The sequence below is a fragment of the Syngnathus typhle genome, linkage group LG4 (assembly GCF_033458585.1).
Source record: "Syngnathus typhle isolate RoL2023-S1 ecotype Sweden linkage group LG4, RoL_Styp_1.0, whole genome shotgun sequence".
NCBI lineage: Eukaryota > Metazoa > Chordata > Actinopteri > Syngnathiformes > Syngnathidae > Syngnathus > Syngnathus typhle.
In genome coordinates this window covers 16,506,909-16,533,162 of record NC_083741.1, presented here as the reverse complement: position 1 = coordinate 16,533,162, position 26,254 = coordinate 16,506,909, and the positions used below count along the sequence as shown (strand labels likewise).

The 26,254-nt window shown below is 40.4% G+C and overlaps 1 protein-coding gene across 2 annotated transcripts in view; it reads left to right on the top strand.

The window, feature by feature from the left end:
- LOC133152939 (CUB and sushi domain-containing protein 1-like) overlaps positions 1–26,254 on the top strand; it is a 290,934-nt gene that overhangs the window by 24,646 nt on the left and 240,034 nt on the right. For both annotated transcript variants that reach the window (XM_061276928.1, XM_061276927.1), the window contains exon 2: positions 4,046–4,563. In XM_061276928.1, coding sequence (XP_061132912.1) covers positions 4,428–4,563 — 136 coding nt within the window. In that variant the 5' untranslated portion in view covers positions 4,046–4,427. The remainder of the gene's footprint in view (positions 1–4,045; positions 4,564–26,254) is intronic.

Here is a 26,254-nt window from a genome sequence, read left to right as displayed (position 1 = left end):
TGGTCTGTTAGGGGTAGTCTTGGTGCAAACACAATTCGACTACATGGTTATATTTCTGGTAACTGGTGGTGACGTCATATTTCCACAAAGCACAGCACGTTAAGTAAACGCTGCGACTTCTTGAATGTTTTTCTACTGTTATGGTTGTCATACGGGTAACAAATGATGAAGGTGAAACGGCTGTAGTTTTGGGGAAGGCGAAAATATTGTCGTTTGAAAAATGGAAATGCAAATAGGGGGAAAAGAAAAAGGGCAAAAGCTCGTAGAAAATCTCACAGTGGTATTAATGCCACCAATCTTTTTTCTCATTAAAAAGTCATACAGTTTAGCTCTGTGTACTTTGGGTTTTTGCATAATGAGGTCAAAGAGAAAACAAATAGCTCTGCAGTGCAAAGCAGCCTTTCCTCTCGGCAAAATGCTTTTGCTTTCAGTTAACGTCGAGGCAAACAAATCACTGGCAAGCATTTGTCCCGCTCTTCGCTGCAAGGTGACCATTTGTCTGAAAGAAAGCCAGCCACCGCCAGGAATTCCGCACTTACTGCAAGAACCCAATAAAACAATAGGAAACAGTTGGCGTACAGTTGAACAACTAAAGTTTTTCACAGTCTTTTTCAAGGTGTTGGTTAACTTCCATGTTTGTACAAACGCTATAGACAATTGATGGATTGATTTAACTGTCTCCCAAATGAAAACTATACAGATAATGGCAAAGTTATGAACTGGCTAGAAATTTATAAATAAATAATGTTTTTTTTTTTTTTTTTTTGTGTATACCACTTAATCATTTATTGCTGGTTTTGGTAAAGAGAGTCTCTCACAAAAAGACCAAAAAAAACTTCTTACCGGCCAGGTACAATCGACTCCATTTATCACATTGTATCATATTGATTGAGATCTCATGCCTCAGATTTTTTATTTATTTTTTTAACTTCGACACATGATTCCTTTTTTGGGGAGGTTGCAAAGTATAGAAGGAAATTGCCTAGCTATTTTTTCATTCAAGAATCTATTTTCTTGCTGGAACATCTTTTGTCATTTTAACTATGCATATTACTTTAATTTCAACAATTTAGTGTTCCCCGTCAGCCGTTTTACTCTCCTGCATTGACCTTCCTCACCAATGGATGGCAGCATTACTACACTGAGTAATAGACACAAGCTCTTCAGAATCCATCTTACGATTGTTCTATCGACCTGCTTGTTCTTTTTGAATCATCTTCCTTGACTCTCTCCTTCTTTGCTTGTTTGCCACAACATAGACTCCCTCCTACCAGTGGATGTACAAATGTTTTTTGTAGAAATATATCCTGTATCTGACTAAACCAGTGTGACGCACCGGGAGCGACCAGCTTGATGCTTGAATGACTCAGAGGAACACACTGTGAAATGACACATGCACACACACACATTCTGTAAAATCAATGTTGAGGTAGTCAACTTCTCGTAAGAGTAGAATGGGCGTTCCCAAATGGAACAAATAGTGTGGATTAATATGATGGCAGATTAGGAACAAAGTGATGAGACAATATTAATAAAATCCATGGTAAAATGCTGTAGTGCGTAGGCCCGAAGCTCGAAAAGTAAGACCTACAGCTCCAGCAGGCTGTTTGAAAGGCCTCCAGCTGTAAATAAGGATTAGTTTTGATCATGTTTGCATGTTGCAGCAGCATGCGTGACATTAATCACATAAAAAGCAACACTATGATCACTGTACTTACAGCAGTAGATGAGAAGACCTAAAGATGGAACATTCTAATTGATAAAACAAGGCAATTTGAAACATAATTTCCATCTATTGAAAGTCAAGTTTGACACCTGCGCTTGACTGGTGGCAATTTTTTGTTCTTTTTTAGGGTGAGAATATTGGATGCCACCTGCTGTAAAACACTGTAATAGACCACTTTGGGATGACACGCAATTTGCATTTGCCATTGCAGCAGCCACCTCTCGGCTCAGTGGCCTAATAAGTCTCCACGTCGTGTTTGCAGCATTGTAATCTCGTTAGTGTGATCTTCTGCACATACCACCGGGAATCATGGATCAATAATTGGCTCATGCCTCTGGTTTGGGTGCGAATGCATTACACACAATTCCCTGGCAGACGTCTTTTGTGGTAACTGGAGGGTGACGATGATGCCGGTATTATTTATCTCAGACTTTCCTCTATATTCGTCCCTCACTATATCACGGTTCAATTTATCATGGATTTTTAAATTGTGCTTTATGTATTTAATATTAAAGGTGTACCTAATTGTGTGGCCCTGTCCTGTTAATAATTTCCACTTTATCTTTCCATTGCATCTTGATCATCACTTCCTTCCTTCCGGAAGGCTTCCTGCAATCCGTCTTCTACACTTCCTTCCCACGGGAAGCATCTTTCCTTTTATCCCTCTTCCCACTCTCCCTTGTCATGTGTTCTTCTTTCCACGCTGTCTCTGTATGTATCTTTCCCCCTATCTTCACATTACTTTCCGCTATCCTACAATAGAGACCCCGTTACAATTTTACTTGGCTAATCTGCTCTCTTTCCATCATTTCAGCTATTGATAGTTTTGTTTTCCTCATTAAGACAATGTAAGAAAGGGAACATTTTTGCAATATTTCTCATTATATCAAAATATTTTTGATGCCCACAATTTGGGCCTGTACTGTAATATTATGCCGTTACATTATTTCCCATGAGAAAGTACTTATTTGTTTTCATTTATACATTTTGGACCCTGGAAAAGGCACATAAGTTGCATTTTCAATCCGATAAAAAGCCCTTCGGACCGCATTAGTTTACATCAGTGATTCTTAACCACTGTGCCACAACACATTAGGGTGCCGTGAGAAGTCATGTGTGCCACTGGGAAAGGTTCCGATTTTACTTAATTGGTTTGACTATCATTTATTTACTCCAAGTAATGTATATTTCATTTGGGGTATCTTCGCCAGTATTGTGACAGGCAGAACAATTAACGGGTCTTTCAGTAGATGGTGCAAGTTAGTACCCTTTTGCATTCAGTCAACAGAATAATAACTTTGTGTTCAACCCAGATTTCACACCAAATAAATGTGTGAATAAATTAAGATGAGATCATCATATTTACATTCAATGGTGCCTTGATTTGAGTTAATTTCTTTCAGCGATCACACCCCTAACTCAAAGCAATTGTCCTTTACAAATGGAACAGACTTCAAGTGTCAAACGTGCATATCCAGCCATCCGCCCATTTTCTATACCGCTTATCGTCATTTGTGTAACGTATGAGCTGGAGCCGATCCCAGCTAAATTGCTATTTTGAGTGATGGAGTTCAAGGTGAGGAAAGACAAGCAGTCGCCAGTCACTGGCCTGCCTTGCATATTATGGCACTTTCATTTGGTTTTGGAGCTCCTTTGGAGTGAGCTTCCTTCTTGTTGCTTTTGTCTGAAACGGAGTCCTATGAAATAAGATGGTGAAGTGCTTGCAACTCAAAATAATTTTTCTACTCAAATGAATAGAAATGCAGCAAATGCTCCTTCTGACCTCGGCCATATAGGGGCAGTATAATACAAACATGGAGATAGTCCTCACTAAGCTCTATCTATCTATTAGCCGTTTTATCGAGAGGATAAAGAATATACGCTTCTGAGTATTGTTGCAGTATGTTGTCAGTGTTATCCGCCGTTTGTCTTTAAATGTCGATCGCTTAAAGCGTTATAGCACTGCCCTATCGAAACTATTTGCTGGCATGTTTCCCTTAGTCATTGTCGCAGTTCTTTCACTTGTTCCTTTGCACTGAACCAAAATACCGCAGGGGTCTCTTTGCAGACATGCTGGTCGATCATCTGACCTGCACTGAAAGAGAAAACTGGAAGTAGTTTGGGTTTCAAATATAGTTTTTGCAAAACCTATCATGGAACTTCTGACACACTTTGCTTGACTGTGTAAGTCTTACTTTTATTCAAATGTATCTGTGTATTAAAGGCTTTTCTCTCCCTCTCTCTCCTCCCACCCTCTCTGTCTCTCGCTCTCTCTCTCTCTCTGTCTCTCTTGCTCCCACCCTCTCTCCTGCCTCTCAGTCGTTGCTGCACAGTGTGCTGTGAGGACCTAGCGAGCATCATATCTCTCCTCCGTTCTCGTCTTCTCACCTTCACTGAGCCGCTCCATCCCTCCTCCTCCTCTGCTATGACATCTCACACCAGCTGCGCGCTGCCTGCGCCAGCCCGACACCGCTCATCCAACATGGACTTGTGCGCCTGGACAAGCCGCGATTGATCCTCGACTGGCGTTGTTTTTTGTTTTAGTGTTTTGTTTAGCTTGTTGAAAAGATATAACAACGCAAGAAGAAAAGGAGGAGGGGGGGCGGCTGTCATCTTTTACCCCCCTCCGCTCCCTTTAGCAGAGCAGAGTGGCAAGGTGGGGGGAAGGCTCGCAGCCAGCTTGGATTTATTTAACAGCAACATGACGGATTTGGAGATGCCAATGATGGTGAAGAAGCGGAGGAGGCTGATTGTGAGGAAAATGGCCCGACTAAGACACAACCTCTCACTTCTCCTCCTGACGGGGCTCCTCATCGGGGATTTCTCCTGCTCTGGGGGTGAGTTCTTAAGTCTGTGTGTGTGCCCTCAAATAATCGCAAGTCGGGGCGAGATCGTGCTATGCCTAACTTGTGTGCGTGCGTGTTCGGCATAGCGAGTTTCCCACCCCTAAAGAACGACGTGTGCATGCACAGAAATGCGCGTGTGTGTGTGTGTGCACACACTGCTCATCTTGGAAGTCACAGTCACCTTAATTGCGTTAAAGTAGTTAAAAAATGAATCATTGAAGACTTCAGCCCTCACTCCGTGCCGCTATCCCAAATGTGCACCTCTGCTCCGGGGGTACGGTGGGTGACAGCTGACTGTAAAATCACACACAACACTCCAACTTGCACACATCTGGGAAGTTGGTTCCCGTGTTCCTGGAGTTTCTCTGTTGCGGTGGAGATTCCCTCAGAGGGTATGGATGCTCCGTGTCAGCGGGCCTGCAGTGTTGACGCTGCTTGTAGTGCTAGTGGGAAGTTGGTGACCAACATGGATGCAGCTCGGTGGGAGGAAAGTGTTAACGGTCTCCTTTTGGTGCAGGGAACTGACTTGTTTTCGTCAATGGCTTCTCTGTCCTGTTCTTTGCCTCGCCAGCTCCATCCCTGTCACTCTCATCTTCTCTCAGACGCATGCAGCAACCTGTCACAAAAAGGCTGCCACTATAGGAGCAAATGTTCTATGGCGACGTCCCCCCAGAACGGCAGGGCAACGTCAGTTTATGCACGTTCCTATTGATCCGGAGGGAGCCCATGTGGTATTTTTAACCGTTTACTCTGACGTGTGTGATATGGAAGTGAAATGCTTTTAATAGTCTCACTGCGGATACTTGAACTGTGATTGACAATTTTGTTGGGATGCAAACCCCCCTCCCAAAAAAGAGATATCAGTAAAAGTATTGGGGTGGCCCCTATACCCCTCCTTTATCCTTTTCAGTGACGTTACAAACAGGATGGCTTGTTCCCAGTGCAATTTGTGCTGTGCATTTTGCAATGGGCCTTCAGTGGGGGGTGGGGACATTTAATTTACCGCTTAATAGCACCACTATCACCGTCCAATCATAGCGACATCATTACTATAGAAAAATGGGATATAATAGCATGCAACTGTGCTACGTGCATCTGGAACAGTTCTGAAACAATATTTATCCACGCTAACAAAAACATAAAACATGAAAATAAAATTGTTCAAATTTAAGAAAATAACATTTGCCTGACCAACCATTCAGAGAAGGAAAAATGCTGACATCATCAAAAATCATCAAACATTGGTCAAAGATACGCTCCCAGTTCGAGCACATCCGCTTCACAGTTCAGAGGGTGCGGGTTCGATTCCACCTCCGGGCCTCCCCGTGTGGAGTTTGCATGTTCTCCCCCCGCCTGCGTGGGTTTTCTCCGAGCACTCCGGTTTCCTCCCACTTCCCAAAAACCTGCACGGTAGGCTGATTTGAGCACTCCAAATTGGGATAGGCTTCGACCCCCGCAGGGACGGGCGGTACAGAAAATGGATGGAAATTCCCACTACTGCTTGTTACATACGCTGACTTGTTTGGCCTCCATGTGCATCAACAACTCCAATGGCTCAGAACAAGCCTGGTGGACTGATGAAGTGCTCCGTGTCCACCGGTCTTGATCGCACCAATGCTTGACTTTGCCAAGCCATTCTACATCACTGAATGTGAGAGATTGGCACATTGACGATCATGTTGCTGATTCGTTTAAGCCGTTTACGAATTAAGCAACTTCTGCCATCCGTTCAGCTGTGATTCATCTCCCAATCTGTGCTGACACGTTGATGCACATATTTCCCTCACTGTTGATCAGTTTTTACCCCCTTCAACATTGCAAAGCCTCACAATCAGATTAGTTAGTGTTCCATATTATAACATGAATAAAAAAAAAGGGAAGTCAACCTATTGCACTGCTCTACTGCAGATCAGCAGCTACATTTACTTATTTAACAGTTATCCACCATGGGATGGATTTAAAGGAAATTAAAGGGCAAACAGACATCTGGAAAGACAGAAGGGGGATTGCAATAATTCATTTGGTGTGTCCGCAAACCCCAGATGGTCACCACCTTTAAATGTGGATGATGCACTTTAAATTCAAAGATGCAACTAATTATTGATTGTCTTGAAATGTCATTTAAAATGTTATGAAAAGTCAAGAAACTTTCACAACCCTAGTGGCATTAAAATTCACAGATAACAAATGATTAAATGTCAAAATAAAAATAACTTTTATGCTAGTGTATCAATATGCTGGTAATTAGCTCTTTTGGTTGGAAAACTTCACCAGTGGTCGTGATCTTTACAGTGTAACAATCCATTCATTTGTCTCTGTCTTACTAATGGTAACATCCAAACATTTCAGCACGCATTTAATTACTTGCTAACTTCAGCAATGGGCCCAGGTGAAAATCAGCAATGGGCCATTTCCTGAGACAATACACCATTTTAATGAAGCTTTGCAATTTACGTCATCATGGCCCACGATTGTAATCTCGATCTTAGACATTGCCACAGTTTTCCCTTGTATGGTAGTTGAAAGCCAACAAATCTAACAATGAGTTGGTTGTAGAAGAAAAGCAAGTAAGACCTTGCTTGTTCATGCGCAGGTAAGAGTGGGCCATCTCTTCGAGTGAATTATTGTCTGTCCTTGAGCATTCTTCTCACAAGAATAAACTCACTTGGCTTTGCTGTTTTCCACTAGCACTAGAATTACAACACTTGAATAATCCTGAATAGAAGTGTTGGAAAATCTTAACGTGTAGAAGGCTAGGGCCTTCTGCCTATTACTAATTACCCTTGTCCCACTTGTTTAACACGTGTTCTTTTTTTCTTATCCACAATATATCCACACAAATCAGATTCACACCAGATTAGTTCAATTTCAAACAATTATATTAAGTCTGCGTTCAGGAAAAGCACTAATATGCATACTTCTCAATACTTAATAGTTTGTTGTTTATGACGTATATGAACTTTAGCTAAATCAGACTTTTTTTTTTAATCCAGATCTTCAGCAGGCGTAAAATTGTGGCCTTACTCACTCAAGCACAGTGACTCCTAAAGAGTGATCGATGGGCACTCTCTAGTGCAGGGGTCACCAACCCGGTGCCCGCGGGCACCAGGTCGCCCGCGGCGACCACATCAGTCGCCCGCAGCGACCACATCAGTCGGCCATAGGCCAGTTCTAAAAATAGTTTAGAGTACACTGGTGAAGAGCATGCAATGCCAGGCTTCCCACTAACATTAATGTTCAGTGTCTTCACATAGAATATCATTAATAAAAATATAAAATTAAAGGTACACTGTGTAACTTTGTTATTTCAGAAGTGTATTATCAAAGTGGTTGCCCTTTGCATTGTTCGGTGCCCTTGAAGTAACTCCCAACTTCAAAAAGGTTGGTGACCCCTGCTCTAACTGTATGTGAAAGAATCATTGAATTAAATGCAAATAAAAAATTCCATTTACACTCTGAATCACACATATTAGAATCAAGCTGGTAGTTTATGCTTACAACCTCTTAAAATATTTACACAAGCAGAAACGTCCCCCACCTGTTATTTCAGCATTTTCTGTATTAGTTCTCCAGTTTGTGCCAGTTTTTGCATGCACAACCCTTTTGGAAGTCACAATGAGAACAAATGTATTGGGACAGTCAGACGTCAGTGATGTTGGACTCAAGTGAGGGCCTTGCACTCAGGTTCTTCCATATCAAACTCATCTAAGCATGCTTTTATGGATCTCATGCACTGGGAGCCAGTAGCTGTCTCCCCAAATTGTAGCCAAAAAGTTGAAAGCACGCAACTTTCAAAAAGGTCTTGAGAAGTTGAAGAATGAATGCCCAAGATGTCTAGCCTAACTTCTGGCTAATTAATAACGGTGCCCCAATACGTGTACTTTATAAAATGTTTGAAAAGTAACATTGCAATTGTTATGTAGGAGATTTTGAGCATCCAATGACAAATGACTCTCTTAGACATATTGCTGCTTTGTGCTGGCTTTCAAATGAGTGCTTTGACAGAAGTTTTAAAAGAGCCTTGGCCTACATAGAGTAGAATATAACGTAGGAAGAGTTGGTTGTGTGTGTGTGTGTGTGTGTGTGTGTGTGTGTGTGAAGACAAAGCGAGCAAGAGCAAGAATGTTGGCAACAGAGATTGGGTTAGAGCCACAGACAAAGTGAGGGAGAAAATGAAAATGTATTCCTCAGCAGACACGATTAATCACAAATGACTTTTCCATCTTGTGTTGGTCTGCTAGTAATGTCTGGGATTAAATAATGACATCATAACCCTGTCCATCCTGAATTTATACCTCAAATTTGTAGGGAAACACTTTGAGGTGGCCCGAAGCCTCGGCAAGCGGGCTTATCGCATCTGTTATTAATACCAATGTAGAAATGTTTAATATTTGTCATCAATGCCGTATGACAACCAGCAGATTCTGTTGTGGTTCCATCAACAAAAAGGCTCACGCCCTGTGGATTTTCACTGAAATTTGACAGGAAGTACATAGTCCAATTTGCCTCGAAGCAATGTCTGCATACCTTCAACATCAAAATGAAAAATCTGCTAAATGGGTCCAAAACTCCAAATGTATGTCTAGCAAGCTGCAAATTGCAAGCACACATCAAGAGCCTGAAAGTTGTTGTAATTGGCTAGCGGGGAGCTTTTAATGTTGCTTCTTTGACACTGCAGTTTGTTGCTGTTTCTCTCGTAGCTTTTTGGTGTCGACGCCTCAGTGCAATGGGAGCGGAGGGTTATTTCATAACGCAGGATTACTCAGCCAGCTCTAAAAATAAGCATGAAATGAACCTCTCGACTGGCGTTCGTAATGAAAGATTCGTCCGTATGGCTACAAGATAGCCATGAAAAGTAATATCCAAATTCAATTTGACAAATTGTTCCAGAACATCAACAGCTATGGTGTGTTTTACCAATTCTAATAAACAAGCGCCATCATTCTCAATACAGCGTTGATAGCTGCAATAAATTCTGGCGTGAAAAAATGACAATTGTATTTTTGGCAATGAATTGATTGCACATCGAAGTCATGCGTGGACTCATAGCTCAACAAGATGTCATCGGCCTTTTTACTCGAGCTGACTGAATGCAGCAGCTTGTTTGTGCTCCGCAGCCACAGTTCTCGCTAGTGGGCGGTGTTCAGAATGGCCAAAAGCTTCCTCTCTCATCTGGGGCTTGCTAAGGAGCAAGATGTTGAAACGTTTTGCTAACCTGCCTGAGCAAATCCTTTAGGATAAACGTTTAAAGATGTTGCAATCATATCGAAAGCTAGCAAATGTAACGGCATTCTTGACAACGGCATTAATCGATAGTGTTGTTTTTAGATGAGCGGAGTTGAACACTCCCCCATAAATTATGCAGCTGCATTGAGTCATACATTTAATTTAGACACATGCTTCTAAATAATTATTTAAATTTGTTATGATGGCCGAAATTAAATGAGCTCATGTCTGTCTGTCTGTCTGTCTGTCTGTCTGTCTGTCTGTCTGATCTAGCTTCTACCCATAGCCTTCCATTGGATTGAACTAAGTTTTAGGATACTTAAAATCAGGTGACTCAGCTCAGGTATGAAAAAATTTAATCAGGAGTGAGGACATTGTGTGCAAGTGTAACAAATTACGTTTAATAAAAGTGCAACTGCATCATAGATTGATGTCGACACGATTCTAATGTTCAGGTTCATCCTGTATTACACATAATTCGGTCTTTTACTTTTTATAGTATGTGTATTCTTGCACTTTGTTTACTACACAAACCTTTCATAACTCAACTAAATTATCAATGTGTTTTATTGCTGTTGTATTTTTAATGACTTGCTGCTTTGCTACCACATTCCTGATTTCTTACTAAATTGTTTTCATCTTTCAGGTTTTTACTCTCAGGACATATAAACTAAAATCGTGATGGTTTGTTGATTGATTTCTTCCATTTGATCAAATAAAGTGATAAGCTTAATTTATTCCTTGCTCACGCTTGTAACTTAAAATATAAAGAGAAACCATCGATCCCTTCAAGCTGCCCCCAAAAACTCCTCAAAAAGTGTAATATGTCTTTTAAATGAGAAAAATAGCACCAAATAATTTCAAGTATACAAAATATAAAAAAAAAAAAAAAAACATTTTTGACACATGCATTACAGACAACTGACAGAAACACTTGAAGGAGATAATTCTGGGTGTGAGCATAACAGCTGTTCTTGTGGCTACTGCACACACTTGTAAGACTTTCCGAGAACGTATGGGGATATCTTATCTGGTGCAGTCATTGGTGTATCCATTTCATGATGTGTAAAGGTGCTAAGTACTGAAATTTTCACACAAATGAGAGCCCGAGCTGTCAATGAGGTCAGACATTCTAACACACCGTTCCACTCCTGTGACTTGTCCTGGGGACAGCTAGCTGAAATAACACAGATAAAAATCATTTGGTAGTTACTGATCAAGTGATGAGCGTGTGGGGTCACCTGCAAAGACCTGATATGGAGTTGGTGCTTTGGCAAAAGACACTTTGGATCCATTTTGTATGTGATTTTATGTACAGCGGCATCATCTTGCAGCTTTGAATGCGAGAGTGTTCGGTGCAGCTGAAGGCGAGGGCTGATGTGCTTGCACTTTTGCTGCTTTAGCCGTCTTGCTTCGCCTCTTTGTTAGCGTGGCATTTGATGTAAGCTGTAGGGTAATGGCTGGCTCGCGGGCCAGCATTAAGCAGGCTAATGTGTCTGTTAATGTCACTTTAGTGTTATTTTAGCTTTTCCCGCACTTAGTCCCATGGTTTTAGGGCATCGTGTGTGTTTGTATGTGCATGTGTGTGTAGGAGTGAAACACTCTCAGCACACCTATGCTGTGTGTGTGTGTGTATGCTCGTGTGCGCGTGTCTGCACTTGCCACATATGGAGGCAATAAGTTACATTTCCATTTCAAAGCAATGAGTCAGCAGCAGCAGAAGCTACTTTCACCCATTAATGTGATTTTAGGGAGAAAGCGAGATGGTAAAACATGCAGATGGAAATACACGGAGCGACAGTAATTATTAAACTCTGGGTTCGCAGGAGATTTGTTGTTCCTCAGCATCTCTATATTGGTGGTTATTGACGAGCACTTCCTACTGCCACATCCTCATTTGGACCACTTAGTATAAATATCATAAATAATAACATAATAATACATTTAAATAATAATCATATGCCTAAATAAATGGAGTAAATAACAATAAATAAATAAATAAATAAATGCAGATTTTTATTTAGTTGACCTGGACTTCACTTACCCGAATTGTCTGGTATTTTAAAGCGGCTGTCTCCCACATTATCTGTGTCAGTGGACTGCAAAGTGTGTTGTTAGTGGGAAACTTTGACAGAAGATGAATCATTTAAAGGACAAGCAGTCTGTAAGCGTCAGTGTTTGCTTCGATCTTCAAAGGCGAAGTGCTTGAGGTCAGGTTTGGATCTGTGTGTGGGTTTTGGAAGGGAATAGTTACAGGATTGTTTGATGCATGAATGCTTTTGTGTGTGCATGAGTGTATGAGTGCATGAATGAGTCTATGACCATGTAAAGCTTTATGCGCATCTTCTGCTCCGAGTGCATCCACGCAAGATGTAACTGAGCATGTTGTATTCATGTCATGCGACAAGATGGAATATGTTTGAATGAGTGTTGTCTGTTTGTTTACAAATATCTTTGTGGAAGTGGTGTGTATTTCTCTGCTTTTTGTATGCACAAACAAGCCGAAAGTAAAATGTAGAAGGAACCCAGTTAGACTAATCATGTCTTGAAGCCCTCAAGGCAAAATAGAGTACAATACCTGGTTGCAAGTAAATAGAGTACAATACCTGGTTGCAAGTAGGCAACAGATTTGCTCTCAACTCGTTTGTTGGCCAAACAAAAGCAATGTCAGCAAGAGGAAGTTGAGCTTCATTTGCGACTCGACACCAAAAGGGGAGTACAGAACAGCCCAGTGAAATTGATGGTGATGCTCCCTGTAGATGATCAAGAAAATATACTCATCTGCCCATGTGTACATGGTGTACTCCACTCTCAGGAGCACGTGCATAAAACAAGTGTTTATTGTTAGAGGCGTTATGTGATCATTTTAATGCATTAGCAGCCTTGTTGTTTTGTGAACTGAACGTGCGTATGTGTGTGTGGAGCGTACATCTCCATATAAATGTATACGCCACAGGCAATCGTTCCAAGTGTGTTGTTTTATCCATTTTTAATGATCGGTAATGGTCGCTAGCAGTCTCAAACCGATTGGGGACACGGCAAAACCAAAAACAACAACAAATAACAAACACAAAGTGAAGGAGGAGATAATGGAATGACCGTGAGAGATAGAGCACAAATCTCGCCGCACATTTAAAGAAAAAACACGACATCAAAGTTCAGTGTTAAAATAAGCACTTTGTATACTACAATACTCTTGTAATTTCCTAAATAAAGAGTTTGCAGTACCTTGTTGATTTTGCGTATGAATTGTTATAAATCAGGATATTGTTCTATATTTTTTATTAAAAAAAAAAATATCGATCGTAGAGCACTATATCGCGATATATCGTGAATGAATCGCAGCAGGCTTTAAGATATCGGCAAATATCGTATCGTAGTTCTTTGTATCGATATGATATCGTATCGTGACAAAACCCGCGATTTACACCCCTAGTGTTAATAGATGTTAGCTTGTGAAAACATCTCTACGGCGCTGTTGAGAAGGTCCTGTGGTACGATGTGTGTTCCCACATGGAAGAGGAAGAGTCTGCCTGACTGTTCGGATTTCAGCAGATTTGCTGACAAAATGATTGACAGGTTGTTAAGTTGAATGACTAGCTTGCTGACTGAATCGCTTGTGATACAGACTGGGCTACGTGGCTAAGTGACGGATTTGCCGACTTTGGGGAGGCGATCGAGAAAGGTTGTGTGTTTACAAGAAGGGACTGCAAAGAGTTTTAGGGGTTCAGAGGACAAGAAAATGGACTTGGCATACTATAGTTGTTAAAGTGTTCCTGCTTGCGTGTGGTGTTCTTGAAGATGTACAATTATGCTAACGTTTCCCTGAAATTATGTTAAATTAAACAAAAAGATAATGCACGTTAATGCTTGTTTGTCGCTCCCTATGATTTATTGGTGACCTGAAGTCCAGAATGTACCTCACCTTTCACCCCAAGTCAGCTGAGATACAGTTGTCTTCAGGCCACCCATGACCCTGAACAGGATAAGCTTAACGTGGATTGATAGATGTGTGCCGGGGAATGATTTCAAACCCTTAAAAAAAAAAGTAATATCCGTTAAAATGGAAGCTTTCGGGGTTTTCATGCCTCACTGATGTCTAAAGCCTGAGTATTATCACCCTGTCAAAGATGATGGAGAGCGGGAGAGAAGCGAGTAAAGCATAAAGGGGATGTGGTTCAGGAAGCGATGAAGATGGAAGGGGAGCGACAGTCTCAAAATTTGTTATATAAAGAAAATAATTGTAAAAGATTCATGCATGCACGTCCCCACCTTTATATATTGTGACAGTTGTTTAATCCCACATATCAAAAGGCCAAAGAGGCTGTTCCACGAAATGTCTGGACAAAACCAAAACAAAACACAACTACAACCTTCAATCTCAAGCTCACACAAACGCTTTGTTGCTTTGTTCTTTACAGGCCATTAAATCTAAACCATGCTTGCTTACAGTTTGACAAGTGATAGCCAAATAACACACACTCCTCAAAGCCTATGTTTTTGGAATGGGATGCTCACTGTGATTTGCTTTCAGATAGGCGCAAAACTGTAATCAGAAACACAAAGGATAAAACATGGAATGAAAAGAGTATCTTGACAACAAACCATATCTGATTGAGCGCTTGCTTGAAATGAAATTTGTTCTCGTAGAAACTTGCTAAAAAAAAAATTAAATGACAAGTAAAACAATTACCAGCGCTGGGGGTGATTTCAGTACAGGCACTCTCGAAGACAAGTTGGGCTTTATATAGAATCTCAGTAACATTAGTTGCAATGCCTTTTGCCTTTCAAGCTCTGTTAAGTGTCTGACTGGCACTTTTGAGAACATCAATCGACATGCATTGTTCCACTCTGACCTGCATTTTCTTGCAGTACTGTTACTGGCCAATTTTTCACTCCCTGCATTGTATCAGCAGGAGGTGGGAGCGAAAAACACATTGCTACATTTAGTTGTCATGTTTGATCATGTGTTGGCGTTTTTAAGTCACCAGTTGTTGCTTTGCTGAAAGTATATTTTCATCACTATCATTGTACTATAACTAGTAATCGACTGATCATTTTACCTTTCTCCAGATTGCACAATTAATGGTAAAGATTTTTCCGCAAGATATAACATTTGGAATAGTTAATGTCTACCATGTTTGAGTATATGCATTTGCAGGGGTGCTCACACGGGCACATAATTACTGTATGAATGTAAATACTGTAAAAGTTATTTATGGAGATATTTCCTGACAACGGTTGCTAAGTACATAACTTGATAGGTACAGCACGGAATGACCAACTAAAACTTGTACAATAAGCATGAAAGACTAAACACATATATATAAAACCAGCAAGGCAGAAATATGACTCCAACCTGTTCTAAAAGCGAGCAATCAGATGGACGATACATAAGTGGGTCATACCAGTTGCGTTCTCTGTACATTTTGTACTATCAGACAATCCAGCATTGTGCTAGCGAGTGTTATTCCCACACACTGTGTATTGTGATGTTTCCTTGCACTTTGCCGTCTCTTCACTTTAAAGCAGCAGACACTTCCTCTCCTCTTTCGCACCACATTACTTCCCTCGCATTCTGCCCCTCACACTTTTTAGATTATCTCTTTTCTCCCCCGTCATATTTTTTTTTTTACAGCTTTTCCCTTCATGACTCATCACTCCTCATGTTTTCATTCATTTCTCCCTGTTGTCCTTCCTCTCTTAATGACTCCCAACTCTTTTCTTCCCCCCCTGTCCGGCGCTTCATCCCTCCTTGTACTTCCCCTCTCGTAAACTTCCTCCTCCTCACTTCTGCTTATTCTCCTCCCTGCTTCCACTCGATGTCTCTCTCCCCTTCTCTCTCTCTGCTCTTTGCAGTCCTTTGATTAGCTTGTTGGCATTTTCATTGTGATGTCTATATGAGCAGTGAAATAACTCTTCTGTCACTGTTTGCCCTCTATGTACACCTTCCGTCGGTCTCTTCATTTTCCCCTCGTGTCCTCCACCTCCCATCAATGTCTATCCTTTTTTATCCCCCCTCTCTCTCCATCCAAAATTGTCTCCCCCTTTCTATCAATCAGTCTTCAACCACCTCCCAATCACCTTTCGCCGCACACATTCTTTACATTTGCCTTAGTTGTTATTTCATTATGACTTTCAGCTGTCATTTCGTCCTCTCCAGTTTCTCCCCATCTAAATGTCAGATGTCGCTGGCAAAATAAAAAATGTCACCCCGGTGACTATGAACCGTCTGGGGAGAGAGAATGCAATGTGTGCGTCTGTGTGTGTTTTGGTAGTGGCTCTATCTAGACTAAAATGTCCACTTTTCATGTTTTTCCAGCATAAGGAAGAGAGTAGATGTCTGGGGAATATAAAGGACATGTTGGTAAACGATATGGAACAGCAGGAGGTTGAGTGTATGCGTTGTGAGAGAGTGAGCCGCCTTATTCAAAAGAAAGAATGAGATAAGAGTGTGGGTGAGGTGGGATGACAGGTGGGAGTAGAAATTTGGAGGTAAATGGGGAGAGAGGAAGAGACTGTGTCTACATGCCTCTAATCTCTTAACGGTTGAGAGGAAGCACACAATAAGACATTATCTAAGACTTGGACTTAGCTGCTGCCTGATGCTTGTGACAAAAGCGAGTTTCGGCACCTTTGTACCTTTCATGCACTAACACCCACGCAAAATAATCTTTTCAAGACAGTATATCAACTCAGGCTGCAACCAACAATTATTTTATCAATTGATGATTCTGTCAATTTTTAATCGACGAATCCGATGAAAACCTTTTTTTTTTATAATCACATTCTTAGTCTTGGCCTCTGAATTCCATTTTAATTGCAAATGTAAGACGCATTTGAATCTTTACCAAATGAAATTATACACTATTAGAACAAAAACAGAAAATAATGTAATCCTGTATACTTAAATTCGGTTGAGTGTGCAAATAACGTGAAATTATCTAATAATGTGTTAATAATTTCACACAGGTCACTCCTGCGTATAATTCGCAACCCCGGCCAAACTATAAAAAAAAGTGCGGCTTATTGTCCGGAAAATACGGTAGATACACTTAATAATATTTTTAATCTGTTGCGTACATTCATAAACGGATAAAAGATGTGCTAGTGATGAAATAGCAACTACATTACAGCTTATCTCCATTCAGCTTGATGTGACCTTTTGATTCTAAAACTTATTTCTTGAAAGGCCTCATTTATAGACTCAACAATATCTATATCCTCTGCACATATTTTTTCCTGCATTGATAACGCTAACCTTATGTGACACAACCTTAGCTGCAAATACCGGTTGGGTGTTTTCATATAAATAATGACAAGTCAATGGCTGCTTAATGTTCTATTGACATAACCCGTAAAGTTTGATCCAGTGGATTGTCACACAGTGTTTGCATTGCAGCAAAATGTCTGCCTGAACTGCTAATGTGGCTCTTGGTTGCTCTGCTCGAAATGAGATGGCCATCAACACTTGGCTGTAATGGAATGGCCATCTCTTTGCTGTGATTTCTCACTTTGCCCTGGGCCTAATTACAACAGTGGTTAGGTTACATCTCCTAATAAAGGCAATTTGGCCTCTTGTATTTATACCCTTTCCGGTCATTTTCTTTCTCGGGGAAAAGTGATTTGTCATTTGTAAGTGTGTACAGGAGGTCCTCCTGTGTGCTCACCGGAGAAACAAACTGTTTCCCAATTGCCCTCTACATTAGGCTTTGCATAATTTTTTTCGAGATTGTGACTGTGAAGCTTAACACTTCGATTAATATTTAATTCAGAATCTGCTGCACGGTCATTTACAGCAAAGAGTGAATTTGTTTTAAACTTCTACACTTCCTTCTCTGGTTACGTTTGTTTTGGGCTTCAGTGGGTGACACTCCTTTGCCTATTAAGATTATTGTTAAGCCTCTTTATACTTTTGATGATTTGATTGATTGATTGATTGATTGAGTGGTGACTTCAGACACCACCCACCCAAAAAACAAAACACATTACCCCAAATTTGTAATACATTTATGAAAAATAGCACTATATTATTTATGATCTTTGACAAGTCATCTTTTTATCCTAGCGATCAGCAAATTATATTGTAAAGGCATAAAAAACAAATCGCAATAAACATCCTGAGCTAGAAACAGGAGGGAGGCCAGATTTGACACCAATCCTGTTAAAAAGCTGACGTCACCGCAGTGACTGAGACTCAACGGTGAGAAGTCACACAGCTCTTCACCCATTTTTATTTCCTTCCACTTTTCGTTCTCTCCTATTTTCTACCTCCTCTTTTAAGGTCGGCCTTTCTTTTCCTCACCTTCACGTTCCGCTTTTTGCCTACTTCTCCATTCCACTCAACTCCTCTCTTTCCCTTACCTGCTCCCTAGTGTCCTTTCCCCTTTCTGTCATTTGCTTCCTCGCCTTCTCTTCTACTTGTCGCCTTTCCTTTCCTCGCCTTTCCTCTCTGCATCCTTCCCTTCCTACCCTCTCCACTCGTTTCCTCACGTGGATGTCGGCAAGCACGCCTTGGCATCTGCTAGTTGGTGCTGAGCTGAGCTGTCATTTCTAAACGACGGCTAAATTTAACTAAATGACTTCCTCCACTTGCGTCTGATTTAATGTTTTTTTTTTTCTCCCCCCCCCTGCACTTCCTTTCTCTGGATCCTTCTCTCATGTTTTTTATCCTTTTGAGCGACTCCTGCCCCGTTTCCTCCTTCCTTCCTTTCTCGCGCTCTCACTTCAAACCCTCCCTCTCCCTTTCCCAAATAGGCGCAAACTTTTACCTTTTTATTTAGCTCATTTGGCCCACTCTTCATCTTCGTCCTTTTCTGCAAATGTCTTTCGTCGCGTTATCAGCTTGTTCTGCGTCGGAATCTTTGTCGCGGCCATGTCGGAGTATTCATTTTAGTGTTACGTACAGGCAATTGGATTTGTGTCGGTCCCATTGATTTGCTTTTATGTCTGCTGTCCTCACTAATACGTTTTGATTGGAAGTTGTGATTAATTAGAGCGTGGACATTTTTTTACCTGGGATTTACGGTCACAAAATGGGACGAGGAGATCGGTGTGAAAAATCATCTGTCAACGGTGACTCGGCACACCAACAAGCTCATCTTTGGGAAGATGTAATTATTCCCTAATAACTACTCTGCAGTACTGCTGAATTATATATATATCACTCATTAGATTAGCACGTGTGCAGTCTTGCCATATAATTAAGTCACAATATGATATGTTCTGCCGCAGTCGCATCATTTCATTTTATTCTCACGTTATTTGCACATTTATGATTTCTCCACTTGTACGTAACTGCTCAAGATGATTAAAAATAGAACAAGCATCTATTCCAAATGTCTCTAAACTTTTGGTTTTCTTTTTTTGGGCGGGTACGTACTCCAAGGGACTTGAGTAGGACCTCTATGCAATATAAACTGTCAAGTTTGCATTTTTCTCATGTGCTTGCTGAGGTTTTCTCTTAAGTTCACCGCCATACTTCCACCACGTTCTAAAAATATGCTTGTTAGGTTCATTGAAGTCTCTAAAATGCCCGCTGGTGTGAATTCAAGTGTGAAAAGTTGGTTTTCCATATGTGCCCTGTGATTGGCTAGTGACCTGTTCGTCTGGGGAAGCCTCTATCCCAAAGTCAAGTAGGCTAAGCTTCAGCTCACTTATGACCTCGAACATGTCATACCATATGTTCATGTCAACGTTCCGTCATACAATTTTTATTTGCTTCACTATCTTTTTTTACCCTAGCACAAAGCGAAAAGCTATTGAGATTGGTGACAGTTTATGACTTAAATTACGAGTTGAGTTTGACTCAATAGTCGTTTGACATTTTAGAAATAATATTTTATCTTGCTTTGATCAATATGAAAATGTCAAGTTGAACTTTAAAAAAAACAGATCGCAAAAACACAACTGTGCTTTTTCTCTCTCACCACTGCCACTTTAAAGGGGGAAGATTTTATTTGCATGTTTATTTGCTCATGCAAGCCACAGGAGTAAAGCTGCTCTCGTTAACCATAACCTCTAACCAAGAAAAAGTAATATTTTTGCTCAAACACATCCTCTGACAAAATATTAAAAAATATTTCACATGAAAAACAGTTAATTCCACTAAACATGGAATATTCCATACACATTAACTTTCCAAAATGGTGAAACACAACGCCGTAGTAGCGTTAGGCCAGACTTGGCCACCGGGTGGCAGTGTAATGCAATCGTTTAAAAAATGACGAGTTTCACCTATATTAAGTTGCTGCAATGTGTTGTGTTCAAATATCTGTTCTTTAAAGTGTCTTTAAACACCAACATTTAGATACTATTTGTTAGACCTCCTATGGTGCTTCCATTCCTGTTTGTGTGAACATTTGCCGGGCATTTGTACAAGCATAACATTCGGAAACTTCAAAAAAAATGTCCCCCTCCCCTCACACCCGGGTTTTACTTGGTAGTTGTCATGTTCCTTTCACTTGCTCCGTTGGTCAAACTTGCTCACTACTTTCAAAGTCACAGCATGCTGATGTTAAACACACATCATCAAAGGAACTCACTTTTTTCCCCTCACCTCCTCACTTCATAGCGATCCTGAACCGCTCGCCAGAGAAACGAGGCTTTTTTTTTCCCTGTTAAACATCTCCGATGGTAAAAGCTTTGGCGTCACCCTGTTAGCACACCACAGCTTTTCTATTTCTAGGAACAGGACTCTGTAAAGGCAGCCGAGATACAGCATGTTCCTTACATAGGGCCAGGGTGATATATGAATCACTTCTATGGGGGGGATCCAGACTCTCACCTGGGAGGCAATTTGGAAAGTCTGTTTTGGCAGCCAATTTGATATCAACTCAATCTGCTCTGCCTGACTGATCTGTTAATCAAAAGTTAGTTATGATTCAACTTGATTAGCTATCTTGTTAATTAGAACTGTGGTTTTCTTAATGCATTGGATATCTCTGTTGTCAGTTGCGCCTTGTGTTTATCTGCAATTAGCAGAAAACAAAAATCATCCAACTAACAACACAATACAAATTCCGGCCAAGGCCGTAACAAAAACATTCAGCCACCAATCAGTCAAATTTCGACCTATTGAAAAATCTCCACATTGATGATGACTAATTAAAGAGGATGAGATGGATAAAATAGAATACATATAAAAATCAACACGGGCTTTTCAACCAGGCTTGTTATTATCTAATCCCTTTAAATATTCCAACTAGGGATAAGCTAGGCTTTTGTTGGTCAATATTTTCAATTATTTACATCAAATATGACTTTACTGTGCTAATACAGCATAATTAGCTTAGATGGCAGGGTAGAAAATGTGCATTTCTCAATTAAATTGCGGAAGCAGACTAATGGAAATCAATGCACATGCCAAATGCAACTGAAAATTCCTGTCTTGTTTTATTGAGACATTTGCAGTCACTTAGCCAGCCATTGTGTCTTTTTACCCGACATAATTGCAGGCGCGAGAAATGCAGCAATGCTATAAGACGCAGTAAAGACATGTGGATACCAATGTTAGGTTTATCTCATTCCACACGATTAGCATAATTGCTAACCATCAAAAATTGATGAATTAATTTAGACTTAAACGTCTGGACTACAATGTGGGATGCACACCAGAAATATTGATTAACTCCGGATGCGCATTACAATTAATGAATCATTAAGAATTATGTGTAATTGATTGTTAATGAATCATGCCTAGAAGCAACAAAAGCACAAATGCAGGTTTCATCCATTTTCCATACTCGCGGCTCCTTAAACCCTGGACTGGCTGCCAGACCAAAATTCAAACCCACATCCAGCATATGAGGAGACCTGCCCATCCTATTTTTTCTCTAACAACCCCACATCTCAAGAGACCAACACCTCTGTCCAGCTGATCTGTGACTCAGAGGACAACTGTTCATATTCATATCCAATAGCTCCCTCATCCCTATACTCCGTCCTCTCCAGCCTCTGATATATGAGCTAATCGGGAGTGACCTTTGCAATTGCCGATCATGCACAGGGGTCATGATGATTAGTCCTCAGTATCTTTACACATCAGCTGCATGTAGTCACGCACCACTGGTTATGATGTCACCCCCTCGGCCTTTTCACAAGCTGTAACATCAATGTATCGCTAACACTCATGACGTGATCAAGAAGTGGCCGCTGGTGCGTGAGTCAAAACACTTCACACAGCGGTCGGGTTCACAGAGCCGCGTTTGCACCGAGCATTTGGCCTCTGTAAACATTGGAAGGCTAAAACCCCATATGTGCAGGGTTTTCTGGATTAACAATGCAGGTTGACCAATGTCCCTCTGGATCAGTAATGCATCTATTCAATCTACCAAAATGTAAGTGACCCAAGTCAAATTTATCCACTTGTGTTTGTTTCCATTTGCAGCTACCTCGAAATAGCTCAGATCAGTTACTGAACACTTGAAACAACCTGCATGCAGCCCACACTTTGCTAATCGATTATTGTACACAACAGCATTGAATTGGAAGTATAATGATTGTCAACGTGGAAGGAAATATTAATAAATAAATATTTACCATTAATCATTATGCACTGTTTAGTTTGGCCTGAAATGGCTATTTTCCCTCTTGGTTTGGATATCGTAGATTACTTGACTTTAGCATTAAACCCGTTTGTTGCTGCAGGCATGATGATGTTTTCCTTATTTAAGCGTGCACACATCCGTGTGTGTTTTTCTTAATTTGCCGGTAGACGGCTGTGTGTCTACTCGACGTCTTTGAAGATATCCGACTAGCATTGACAGAGTGCAGCCGATCTGCCTGCTTACACTGTGATCATGTTTGAAGATTATTTAATCTCTATTGGTTTATTTACATTTGGGCATGACAATTTAGGTGCAACTTTTACCACAAGGATTTTGAAAACACACAATTTCTACATTTGGTCACTTTCAAACTAATGGCCCAAGTTATATTTTGACAGAAATGATTTTCAGCTTTAACATTTGATAAAATAGTTTTAAGTTAAAGACATTCATTTTTAACCGGGAATCGTTCACAAAAATAGTCATTTATTGGTTCCGATTTTCATGTTTTCTGAAAAAAAAAGATAAAAATGAAAGTGACAATATTTCTACATGTTTTTGTCAGTGGTGACAGAGATCGTTATGTCACCCATTTGGTTCTCGTGTCATTGTGACCACCTATTTCCATCATTCAAGATTCCACCCAAGATTAATGCTTCCTAGAGAGGCTTTATGTTTAATCTTCCAACACAGTTGGGTGTAAAGAAAAGCTGCCTGGTCCATTAATTCAATCAATAAAAATTCAATGAAAAAATGATACCGGATTAATCTCATCACTGTACGTTTTCCTCATTCATGTCAAGAGTTGCTGAACTGGAGTGAGTTGTCCTATACGCAGACTCTTCTCATAGGATTTGTATCAAATGACCTGAGGGTATTATTGGCATCCCGCAGATTTCAACGAGCCATCGTGGAGAGGCTTTATCCAGTGAATAGCAGACAATCAGCACAGTGGTAGATGCTGATGGGAAGCCAATGCTGCTTCAGTTGCTCAATGCCTGTGGCCTAAGGAGGGGGAAAAAAATGGCAAGGAAAATCTTTCTCTTGTTGTAACTGTATTTGATGACTCGATAAAGGAAGAATAATTCATTATGTTATTATGAGTCATGGTCGTCAGGTGTGATGAGGGGAGAAAAAAAAAAGATCTTTCTGATGATTAAAAGCATAAAATAGTCTAAACCCTTTGAAAAGAAGGAAACATTGGACTTTTCAAGGAGTTGTGGCAAAGAAAAGGTCTTTTAGAATGTCGCTCACCAGTGTTTTTTTTATTTTTTTTTTTATTTTATTATTATTTTTTTTATGACAACCAAATGAACTACCAATACTTTTGAGGGCTGAAATATCTAAACGCTACAGCAAGTTTGACAGAAAATACTTTGAAGTAATCTGCTTTTTAGGCAGGCTATATTTCCAGGAACATGTGCACGACAGGTTCAGAGATGGCTTAGATTAAACGTACATCCCCTGGTTTGTAATAAATTATCGCAATAATACCTTATTCTTTTAATACTTGTCATCTGTTATCCGAACGTGATCTCTTCTTTGCCTTCTTTTCTCTTTCCTTCCCTTCATTTGCTTCAACCATCATTCATCCTTTCAGGAGATTTACGGACCAGCACGAATGAATTCTGAAAAGTGACAAGCAACAAATCTAGCTACTTTGAAATGTATCAGCAAACCGCAACTAAATATGTGTAGCCTTTATTTATACGCAGCACAACATGATGACCTCAAAGAACCCGCTATAGCTACTTATGTGTAGTGCAGCATCAAAACATTATTTTTTGTTGATTACATTGAAACCTATTGTTGATATTTTTGGCCAAGTTCAAACATGAAGACAAATATGTCAATTGTATCTGTTTTAATGATGCTTGCAAGTGACCTTTTCTAATCAGAACAGTTGATTCCACGTCAACATACCTTGAGTTGTTCAGTGTATGCCGTCATGACAGCTGACTTTCAGCCCTTTCTCTTTTTCTTGTCGGAGGTCGTCAGAGTGAGTCATCCTTTTCCGTTTATGACCATCTTCTGCATTAATTTCATCCCCATCTCCTTTTCGAATGCTCCCTCACCTGCTCCATTCTCTCACTGCAGAACACATTGTCAGCTGCAAGCATCACGGTTCACTGGGTTCCCAGTCTAACCTCATCTGTCAATCGAGCCATCACTATTGCAAACCGGAAGGGGCTCAGAGTTGATCCCTGATGCGTCCCACATCAACCTTAAATTCTTCCAGTCATATCAGAGGCATACCTCACTACTGTCCTCCAGCTTTCATACATGTCCCGTGCTGTTCTAACATAATTTGTTGCCACTCATGCAGTACCATGATCCGGAACGATGTCATAGGCTCTGATTTATTAAGAAACAACGCAACGCACCTCCTTCTGACCTACTCCGTACTTCTCTGTCATCAATCTTGGCATGTAACCATACTGCTGCTCACAAATTCTTGCTTCTAACCACTACCTTTCCCCATAACCTCTTGTATGACTTATAAATTTAATTCCTCTCTCTTTCGCTCTCTCATGCTCTCTCATGCGCTCTCATGCGCTCTCATGCTCTCTCTTGCTCTCTCTTATACAAATCCATCTTCAAATGACAGTCACTGCTGGTTAGATTATGCAGTTGAGTTCAAGTCCTTGCCACTGTTTTTGCTGTACACCAACATCTACGCTAACTTGAAACATTTTAGAAAAGAATCCTGCAGGGAAACTTTGTGAACCTTTTCCAACAGCTCAAAAGTTCACCGGTGTCATACTGGGCTTATTCGTGCTGAGTTTCCATAAGTAAGGCATTAGGCAGGCTGGAGAATTAAGACAACACAGTCAGTGTCCACTCAGAACAGCAGCGGGTTCCCTGGGATGCTTGATATGGCAGATGGAGCAGATTTAAAAGCGAAATTGTTCCTGTATCCAATTTGACTTTTAATGCCAGGAAGTAATTTTCTGAAGCTGACCAAGTGCATTAAAATGCCACTACCATTTAAAATGCAAAGGCTTTTATAGATACTTGAAGAGATGATATAATGTGTACAGCAAAGTATAGTGTAATGTGAATTGTTGCAAAATCTCGATCAAGCCCAAATAAGAAGAGACAACAAAAAAAGCCAGTAAATTGCCTGAATGTGTATTAGCAACACATCAGTCCCTGATAGATGGATAGATAAATATACTAAAAGGACCTTTACTTCCTCTCTCGATGCATCCGCAACTGCTGAGTCAGCATTTGTTAACCAACAGCACTTTGACAGTGCATGCCCGGCAGTAATGTTTGGTCCATATATCAACATATAAATTTCATAAGAGCACATTTAAAGTGACTGAGATGCTCGTAGTAGAAATGCAGACAACATTTACGAAACTGTGCAAAAGGCTACTACCAATGCAGTAATTTGACATGTTTCCCCCAGGAAGTGATTTTGACATGATCAAAGTAAATAAATTGAACAGAATTATGAAAAAAATAAATATTTTGTTTACCTCTGTTGCACTCTTTCTCAGGTGATTGGCAAGTAATGCCCACTTTCCATTTCATGCTGTCTTTAAATTTGAATTGGCCATTTAGCCAGCCCTTTACTGTTGGTCTCAAGACATTAACTACCAACATAGAGTTCATATAAAATGCACTCTAATCTAATTAGGTGTCTCAACCCATTGAAAATGACACTTCAACCCACTTACTTCAACCCAGCAAATCTGAACTTGTGCTGAAGTAGAATCTACTGGAGGAGCAATTAAAAAAAAAAAACTCTAAAGTGTGGAAACGTTTTTAGGCAAGTGTTCTAATGAGAATTTATAGTCGCTAAGGTTGCAGGAGGGTAAGCATTGTATCCCGTTCATAATTGGACAATTATCCCCAAAATGTCCCCCAAAATGATGACTCCTACCACTTTTGGACAAGCG